Below are 10,029 nucleotides of genomic sequence, written 5' to 3' on the forward strand. Positions count from 1 at the left end.
TTGGCTGCAACTTTGCTAACAGCTATAAGGTGAATCGTTTCGCTAAAACTGTTAATTTAAATTACTGAAAGGAAATCAATAGCGGGTGTATTTCTTTCATGTGCCGTTGTAATAGTTTTACCTACAGAGGGTGCATTATCTGTCATACTCGGCTACCTGTCTCTGTCTCATGGATACAAAGCTATCACAGCACACTTGTAGAATAGTAAACAAACCTATTCTACAGTGAACTGAACTAAGCACTGTATGTGCTGTGGGCTGGGCTTTCTGCATTATAATCTCAGCTCATTAACATTAACCATTGTCGCTTTCTCCCTCAGGAAAGCAGTAATCCACCCTCGTGAGATGGCTTTCACAGGATTGTGATGAGGGAGATCCTGGCAATCCAGCATAAGAATAAAGACGGGGAGAAGTAGCACAGCTGAGGTTAAGAGTAAAGGGGATTTTCTGTCCTATCTGTTGTTGTTTTTTTTTTCTTCTCTTTTTCTTTGTCAGACTGTTTCTGTCAAAACGAACCTGTGTGACCTTGTTGGGGGGCAGCGAAGACGTGGGGAGGAAAAACAAAGACAGGGATCTGTCAAGCGGTGATCCTGAGGGAGGCTACGCCTGTGAGGCACTAAGACCCAGTGGAGAGCAGAGAGGCTGGGTGCTGCCTGCCTGCCTGCCTGCCTACCCGCCTGCTTGTCTGCTCCGCACTGCTCTGCAGTTGCCCTGAGCGCGTGCCGGAGCCTGCACACGTGTGTGTGGATTGGATGTGTGTGTGTGAGTGAGTGTGTGTATGGGCCATTGTGCACCGGGGTTCTTGGAAGACAGCAGAACGTTATCCTGCTCTCCTTTTTGGTTCTCTATTTCTGCTCATGTTCTACGTTCGCCACCTAGACCATCGGAGACCTGGTCAGAAGAGAACTGAGAGAAAGGCATTGTGTGTGTGTGTGTGTGTCGTGTGCGTGTGCCGGGATGTCTTATGTTGTAGGAGTAGAGGGTCAGAGCTGGATGGGGGAAGGATGAAGAGATGAAAGCGCCAGGTGAGGTGGAGACACAGGAGCTCTTCTCTCCCTCTTGCTCCCTGTATCTATTTCTCTCTCTCTCCTGCTTCCTCTTGCTCCCTCTGCCTCTCTCTCTTCAGCTCCCTCTTACTCCCTCTCTCTCTCTCTCTCTCTCTCTCTCTCTCTCTCTCTCTCTCTCTCTCTCTCTCTCTCTCTCTCTCTCTCTCTCTCTCTGACGTGGGGCAGTGTTTGGGTTTGGGAGAGAGCGAAACTGGTCCACTTCCTCAGTAGATTGTGAGCCAGTGCCAGGAGGTAGCAGCTTTATCCAGACTCAGGTATGTCATCCTCCAATACTGACCTCTCTCTACACCTGGACTTTCATGCCTTCAGATCACGATCACGGCTAGGCCATAGCTGTCACAGAACATAGAAGTTGACATAGATAGCCATGAAACAGTACACTTATTTCCGTGTCTAGAAGCCAGGAGATAGACGCTGAATGAGGGTCACTGAATTGTTGAACAACAAGCTAGCTTTCTCGTCGCTGTAAACCCTGAGTCATGTGCATATGATGGGGTCATATGTTTCTCAATTGGCAGGCAAGATTCCGACATTGGCTCAAATTCCTGGTTCACGTGAATTGTTCAGAGCTCCTAGACAGTGAGAGTGTTGAAAGCTGTTTTAACAGACTCTTAAGAGTAGAAGTGGGGGAAAAGAAAATGTCTATGCCATGTTATTCTGTGTGTTTTGGACCAAAATGATTTGGGTTCACAAATTAATTGAGTTCCCAACTTTAAGAGTATGTTCTCCACCAATGCAACCTCTCAGAGTTATGTAACCGAGACAACCGTCTTCTTCTAGATAGGTGGCCAACACAAATGTAGAATTGTGTCTCTATTCATGTAGGAATCAGAATGGATGAAGCCTGGATGATTGACAAGTTGTTGTCTGGTTGTCTGCATCAGCGTGTGGCTGCTGTCCATTAGCAATAGTATTAAAGTGCAGTGGATGCAATGGTTTAACCGTTGTGTGGCTGAAAGGCCTTTAGAGATGAGACATGGTGGTAATCTAAAGACCAGACCATCCCAGATGGTGCCTTTCCAAATGGTTGGAATTATTACGTGATGACTCAATAGCAACTCTTGTACTTTATTTCCGAGGAAAACGAGAAGAAGACGCTGGGCGAACAATAAAGTAATCAATGCTAACTTGACTAAACATCTACAAAGCTTCATGGTTATTACCATGTCATTGTTAAACTTGGTTTATTGTTGACTTATTTTGCCTCAGAATAATTTCAATTAGAAGCCTATGTATTTTTGTGGTTTGTCAGTCAAGATCAGCAACCCTAAGTGGCTGGAAAAGAACAGGCTCAACAACAGTATCGTACCTCACGAAATGGAAACATTTCATATGCAGGTACGAAGCTTATGGAAAAGTACCAAAAGTCTTGGTGTGTGTTCCATGACTGTGACGGTGTGAGGGGTTGTGACCAGGTGAGGTTGTGACAGTAAACACAGGACAAGGCATCCCGATGATTAGGCTCTTCCTGTAATTGGGAAGCAGGCAGTGATGGGGCTGGAGCTGAGTGCTGTGCCATCGTGGCTGTAAACCCACAGCTTATTATAGTACCTCCTTACTTCTTGTCCCACTTTAAAATGAGCTCGATTCCTCATGACATCATTGATATTCAAAGAACACTGATAATTCGATTGCTTCATATTTGGACATTGATAAGATCCGTGAACCGGTGTTTAATTTATAAATAAATTAAAATCATGATTATATGAAATACAATATTTTTGGCAGATCTAAATATCTACATTAGAAGATATGATCCCCGGTGCTGTCGAATGTCAGTCTAAGCAGAAAATTATATCATCTGAGTAGAAAACACTGCGGTACTCTATAAATTATAAATATAACTATAAATGTGTTAAAGTGACATATGGCCTGATGCATGCTTTTGGCTTTTCCCTAAGGGTTTGGGTGTCCTGAAAACACACATTTGAAGATGCAGATGTCAAAGACGTAGTGAAACAAGTCATGACTATAAGTGGATATTCTTGAAGCCTGAGGCATCCTGGTTTTAGATTAGAAGATTTAGTACACATTTACTGCAATGTAATGTTTTACCAACATAAATAATCCCAAATTATTTTCTCTAGGTGTATTGATGACTATAAAAGAAGGATACTGTTTTATTTGGACTTTGATATGTGTCTAGGAGATGTCCTAGACTTAATTAGTTTGATAGAGCTCTATAATGTTTAAAATAAATAAGATGTGGGTCAAGTAGGCAGATGTGAATGGTATTCAAAGCCTTGTTTGATGGGTCCATTTGATGGCTTCAGGTGCACCAGAGCACATGAAGAGAAGATCCAAGCAAGGGTTTCTGCTGTGAACAGAAATACAATTAATTTGACACCCGTTTGATACCTGTTTTGTTTTTTTTACCAGAATTTCCCTCCTCTTCAGAATCCATTCTTGAGTGGAGGCTCCTTGAACAGAGGAAGTGTCAAGTGCAGTCGTCAAGCGCGGCCTTCGATACTACTCTGGGCCCAGGACCACACAGAGTAAACATTGATTCCGATTTCGATGAAGGTCGTGCCATGTCCTGCCCCAGCTACCCTGGCTGACAGCGCTACTTAAGTCCAGTTTTTCAGTTCCATTCTACGGCAGGGGAGGATGGGTGATGGGCCTGTGAGTTTCTGTGGCCTCTCTCCTCATCCCACCCACTCATGGAGCCTCCAATCACGCCCAGCCCCTGGTGGAACACTTCCCTTCCTCCCCCCCCCTGGCTCCCAGCCTCTCTCCACCCCAATGCCTCCTCCAATGTCAGCCAGTCAAGCAGTGGTGGTGGTGGTGGTGGTACACTGACACAGTCCTTGGCGCTGTGTGCCATGCTTCTCATGGACATCCTTGCAGTGGTTGGAAACCTGGCCGTGATGGCTGTCATCACCAAGACCCCGCAGCTGAGGAAGTTTGCCTTTGTGTTCCACCTGTGTCTGGTGGACCTGCTGGCGGCCCTGGTGTTAATGCCGCTCGGCATGCTGTCCAATCGGGTTCTGGTGGACGAGGCCTTGTGCCGGTGCTACCTCTGCCTGAGCGTGTGCCTGGTCAGCGCCGCCATCCTCTCCATCTCCGCCATCAACGTGGAGCGCTACTACTACATTATTCATCCCATGCGTCACGAGGTCAAGATGACCGTGGGGGTGGTGGCGTTGGTGCTGGTTGGGATATGGGTCAAAGCCATTGTGATGTCCGCCCTGCCTTTGCTGGGCTGGTTGCTGCAGGGGGACAGGGGTCCTGTCCTGGCTTCGGGTCAGAGATGCTGCTCCCTACACTGGAGCGGGGGTGGAGAAACCACACGCCTGGTGTTCATGGTCTTCTTTACCTTCATCTACTTCCTGTGCCCCGTACTCATCATCCTAGTGGTGTACTGCAACATGTTCAAGGTGGCGCGGGTGGCAGCCATGCAACACGGGCCTCTGCCCACCTGGGTGGACACGCCTCGGCAGCGCACGGAGTCGCTCAGCAGCCATTCCACCATGGTGGCCAGCCTGGGGGGGGCCCGCACCACCCCTCAGAGGACCTTCAGTGGAGGGAAGGCCGCGGTGGTTCTGATGGCAGTAGGGGGCCAGTTCCTGTGCTGCTGGCTCCCTTACTTCTCGTTCCACCTCTACTCCGCCCTGGTGTCTACCTCGACGACCTCCATGGCCCAGTTAGAGGAAGTGGTCACCTGGATTGGCTATTTCTGCTTCACCTCCAACCCCTTTTTCTACGGATGCCTCAACCGACAGATCCGTGAGGAGCTGGGCCGCCACCTGGCCTGTCTCTTTAAGAGGGCGGGGGAGGGGGAGCAGCTGCCTAGCCGGGAGGCCTCTATCGAGGAGAACTTCATGCAGTTTCTCCAGGGCACCGGGTGCAATCTGGAGTCCCGTAACTCCCACAGCAGGGCCAGCCCTGGGGAGCAGAAGGAGCAGGATCCCCCTCAGGACCCGGCTGTCCAACAGAACACGCCTGCTGACTTCCACATCCCTGGACAAATTATAGAGGAGACCTCAGAGTTCATAGAGCAGCAGCAGCTGAACAATGACCTAAACTTAGATAACCACTGCAGGACCCCAGCTGAGCTGTAGCTATGAAAGTGTAAATGTCCGATTTTGCTGTCTGTTAAGACAGTCTTTTTGACACTCTTGGTTTTGTTCACATTTTCTAAAGTTTATGAAGTATAACACAGTACCTGACAGTGCTTTGAAGTCAATGCTACACTGGAATAGAGCTTGTATCCTTGAAGAATTCAGGTCGAGTTCAATATGCATTCAACTGTCAATAGTGTTAGGGTTCTTTGCAGTAAACAATGACATGTCGCATGGATATCCATTTTCTCAAGACCAAACCATTACATGAAATACACTGCCAGTTTGTTTTTCCCCTAATCTTTTTCTGCATTTTTTTCTTTCTTTGTTAACATCCTGATGAAATATGTATTGTCTTTTGATTTAGCATAGAGGAAGAGAGTATTTGGTCCTGACATTCATTCCCTGCATTTCAAATAGCACACTACCTGCCTATATAGTCTGTCAGACATTCAATGTCCCATTACATGATACGTATGATACACTGTGCCAGAAATGCCAGGATGACAAACTACAATACATCCTTTAGCATTTTTGCAGTATGGCAGTCAGCATGCCTTTCTGGCTATTCTGACCCACAAACCTCTGCATAGCATCAACAACAGAGACGATGGAGACCACAGAACAATAGTAGACAGATACAAACCTATTTGCATCAGTTACATTGAGTAATACTGTTGCATTTCATGCAGACTGGATGCAACAAGATATAATGTAAGCATAGCTGCATTATCTACTTAAAGAAACATTTACATTATCTTTACCATCCAAATGAACCTCAGGAAATAAAGTATATAATGAACAACTATAATAATGTAATCATAATTTAGAGTGAATTTTAAAACTAAGGATTCATATTTTTGGGCTGGTGCAAAAAATGTTTTACATAATTTTTCAGTGTGTCCTTTAGGCCATTAGAGCATCTCCAGTTTCCCCCATTGAATTTATTTATAGTCGCTTAGCTGCTTTTTGCAAGAACAACCTTATAAAGAACTAAAGATCAGATATGAGATAATTCTGGTGGGCCAGTGTTCCAATTAATTTCATAAAGAAATGTATAGGGAGATAAGCACAGAAAGCATTTTCATGAGAGAATATTTATTCTACTCCCTCGTCTTCTAATGTAACCAATAAATTAATGCAAATTTAGTTGTTTTCCTCTTGAGACAAAATAATATTCAGAGCCATTTTGCTAACAAGACTATTTAACAGCTGGTGCTAAGTCTATTTATAGTAAACAGGCACACACATGTTTTTTTTTTTTTAACTAAATTCTAAATATGCAACAATGTTGTATTTATTTTTGTCAATTCACATAGCTAAACTTCAGATACATATAGTCCTGTATAAACAACACACAAAAAAGTATACAAATCGCCTAATGAATGATAAAACGTCATAATCTCCTTGGCTGATATCACTGCTTTATCATCCATTGGAGCATTTGAAACTACAAACGTGAGGTCCAAATATCAACTGCAAGAAATGTGTTTGTTTCAGTGGAGGTTTAGTGAAGCTACTGAATGCCTCATAGAAGTAGATTGTAAAGATTTTGACCAATCACCATCGTCTACCAATGTTGATGCTATTTACAGGTAAACTTTGGAACAGTCTGGGTGCTGTAATGTTTAGCCATAAACAACTTTGGTTTGTTGTGAATACATGACACAGGTGTGACAATGCTTACACATGGCATGGTTTGCCTTTGCCCTCTTTAGCATTAAAGTGGGGGACATCAATCATTTTTCAGATCTCAGGGGGAATAAAAACTACTTGCACAAGTCAGACATATCTAGATATATTTTACAAACACAATTCTGTGGTAAAAATAAACGGCCCTTGTCTTCTCCCCTTTTCTGGACGCCTTTTATCTGTTGAATTACTTTGATCTGTTACTGTTGCACATAACACTGTCTCATACTGGACTTAGTCCATTGGGATAATCACAAGACATGCAAAGCAAGGCACTCTGGGAAGTTTTCGATTTGGTGGATGTTGGAGAAAAAAGGACTCTTTGTCACTGAAGACATAACGTTCCTAATTAACTTGTGTAATGACTTTAGTGCTGACTGTTGTTTTGCATTGGCCTGTTTATATCATCTTGTTAAAATAAAACAGCGATTTCTTTTGCATCAGATTGTGGTATGGTGTGTTACTCTTAAATGAGTGTTAATTGGATTAAAGATAAGCAGAACATGTCATCTTTAGCAAGTACAACACCAGAGTATTAAAATATCCTTTCCATTACTACAATCGACTGTGTCCAGTTTTCTCTGTCATCAAATCCCATGCCATTCTGGGTTGAGCTGTCTTGATTCTTTACAACTAAATCTTAATAGGCTAACAACACGATTGCTGTTGCTTGTCAATTTATTCTGTTTAAATCGCTAGCCCTAGTGGCAATGGCAGTCGAATCTTGAAATTACAGGATGTAGGATTATAATGAAACAGTGGAGCAACTATTGTAGAGAAACAGCACAAATCCCTCTCTGTGTACTAGACAGCAGCCATTCTTCAATCTGCTCTCTTTAAAAATACAGTGTCAGGAAACCTGATACCTGTTTTCCCCTTTATTGGTCAAAAAAACAAAGAAGGAAAGCAACTGTTGACTGTATTGAAGTATGAAGATTTTTAATGATGAATAGATTTCCAATATCTATTCATAAAAACTGACATAGTGTATTGTATGTTTGGATATTGTTAAGTGGTTCATATGAATAGCATAGACATGACATTCATTTAACTTTTTAATGTACTTTCATTTGTACCCAAGATAATGAGTGTTTGTTTCAATTCAGAATTTTTAGGCATTCTTTTTTCTTTTCACATTTCCTCTGTATTGGTTCCCCATCAAAAGTATCAATTAAATACATAGATGCCTTTGGAATGTTTCATTTCACAATTACAGATCACATGACACAGTGACACAACCGCAACTGCCTTCAAGTAAACGTGTGTGTAAATTGACGCATAATGTGTGTCTTGTGCCTGTGTGCCTGTGTGCATGCATGTCTGTGAACACGCAGGTGTATTTCTGTATGGTTGTATAGGCAGCGGGTGATAGCTGTGAAGGTCTCGAGGGATGGAGTCACAGGGGTGAAACGTAGCCCTAGGAACAAGATGAAAGAGGGGTGACATTTGAAGTAGGCAGGACTGACAGACTCATTATGAATGAGAGTCGGTGGGGGGATGTTGTGAGTAAAGCTGCAGAGCTCGATAACCTAACTCACGCCCACACTGACCTGTCTCTCCCTGACCTTAGCCTCTGCTTCAGAATGCCACACAAATGAATATCAACTCAACAAAGATGCCCCCCCCAAAATCTGTTGACACTCCCTGTGGTGACACAAATGTAATCACGTTTGACGATGGTGTGCTAATACAATGCATATTGTAAGGAAACCTGGAAGTTAAATGTATTTTACTCGCATCGCGTCATTAAAGACGCGTGTCAGCGCTTTCAGCACTGACCAAAAGACACAACCTTTGATCCATGGGAAGACAATCAAACGTATTGCCGGTTTTATTCTTAATTTCATCTGTTTTATCTCCGTTTCTCCATCCAAACGATTAATCCCTCTCTCATTTGTCCTCCCTCTAATCGTGCTACTCTGTGATGCTGCCTGACCGATGGGAGTGACTCATAGCTTTGATGTGGCTGAATAGGGAGCCTCCTGCAGGTTGGTGAAGCCCTACCAACAGTCTGACCTTTCTGTTCATTTTCAACAGCAGAATGAAAGAGCAAAAAAGGAGGTCTCAGTCTCAGTTTAGTAGACTGCTCGGTTGATTGGAAAGGGGAATTCATATAGGTGTTCACCAAACCCTCAGTTCAACAATTAAGGATAATAATAATAAAGGAATGATTGACCTGCTATTTTAAGACATTACTTGGTTTGACAAGCACAAAGAGCTTTAAATACATATGTGTTTTGTCACCTATGAACATATGTTATAAAAGCTCAATTGAAATGTCAACCTAACAAAGTGACATTTGCAAGTGTCAGCTACATCTCAGATTTCCCTGGCAAGCACTGAATGAGGTCCACTGATTACTGACCTTGATACTACAATAAGTTAGTTTTTTTCTTCTTTTTTAAGCGTTCTTTGAGTCTTTCAAATTGTAACAGGGTGAATCCATTCCACATGGCTTTCTCACTTATGCCAGACTTCTCTGAGATCAGCTGTTTCCATGGCAACTTATCGCCAATGACATTTTGGGTTGGCTAAGGTAAGAGGAGCGGGAGGATCCAGGATCCTGTTCAGAAGGAATCACATTTACAGAGCTCTCAGAGTCAGACAGATGTGAAAACCTGTGGTATACAAGTGTAGAACAGGGTTTTTTCAGTGTCTGGAAGGTCAGCACTATACTCTGCAATGCGTGAATGTTTTTGTGTACCAGAGATTTGCGAAAGTCTCAGGTTTGACATGGGGCACATTGGACTAAAGGTGAAACACTCTCGGGAATTGGGAAGCACATTCTCATCGACAGTTCCACACTTTAAGATGGGCTGAACTATATTTCAACCACTTTTTCAGTAGACCTAGTCCTATGATGTGTGAATAATGGATTTAATATGAACACATTATTTGGCTATATTAACATACTTGATCTAAAAAACACATGAAACAACCACTAACAAATTACAATGATGTCAACTTTAGCATACAGGAAATGTAATAGATTTCTGACAATAATAAATATATTCAGCCATACATTTCTCATGACCTTAGAACTAAAAGGAATGTAAACTGTAACACACTTCCGGGTGTGTGTGCCACCCTCACGCTCCAATGCTTTGAGCAAATCAGTGCAATGAAGCTATAAATTCATTGGGGGCGCTCTTACCACACCTACGTTTAGCCCAGAAACGAATCGTTGAAAACGTTACTATAGCCTACTT

General features: G+C 43.2%; 1 protein-coding gene and 1 long non-coding RNA gene across 5 annotated transcripts; one reads left to right on the plus strand and one right to left on the minus strand.

The window, feature by feature from the left end:
* Positions 1 to 677: 677 nt before the first annotated feature.
* On the plus strand, positions 678 to 6,800 carry gpr61 (G protein-coupled receptor 61). Of its 4 annotated transcripts, none has more exons than XM_047040303.1 (2): positions 678 to 1,025; positions 3,447 to 6,800. In XM_047040303.1, the coding sequence occupies exon 2, from the start codon at positions 3,728 to 3,730 to the stop codon at positions 5,126 to 5,128; it is 1,401 nt and encodes a 466-aa protein (XP_046896259.1). In that variant the 5' UTR covers positions 678 to 1,025; positions 3,447 to 3,727; the 3' UTR covers positions 5,129 to 6,800. The 4 variants fall into 4 exon arrangements, with proteins under 4 accessions (XP_046896259.1, XP_046896261.1, XP_046896256.1 ...); XM_047040305.1 differs by having other exon boundaries at positions 3,465 to 6,800; XM_047040300.1 differs by lacking the exon at positions 678 to 1,025 and adding an exon at positions 1,161 to 1,321.
* LOC124480735 lies at positions 5,431 to 7,991 on the minus strand. Its single transcript, XR_006957576.1, has 2 exons — positions 7,716 to 7,991; positions 5,431 to 7,679 (listed from the first exon to the last, which is right to left on the minus strand). It is a non-coding gene; the product is annotated as an uncharacterized LOC124480735 (long non-coding RNA).
* Positions 7,992 to 10,029: the final 2,038 nt, after the last annotated feature.

The sequence above is a fragment of the Hypomesus transpacificus genome, chromosome 18 (genome assembly GCF_021917145.1).
Source record: "Hypomesus transpacificus isolate Combined female chromosome 18, fHypTra1, whole genome shotgun sequence".
Classification (NCBI taxonomy): Eukaryota; Metazoa; Chordata; class Actinopteri; order Osmeriformes; family Osmeridae; genus Hypomesus; species Hypomesus transpacificus.

Excerpts from the sequence above, each read along its gene's own strand:
- gpr61 (XM_047040303.1), top strand. The coding sequence starts at position 3,728 with ATGGAGCCTCCAATCACGCCCAGCCCCTGGTGGAACACTTCCCTTCCT.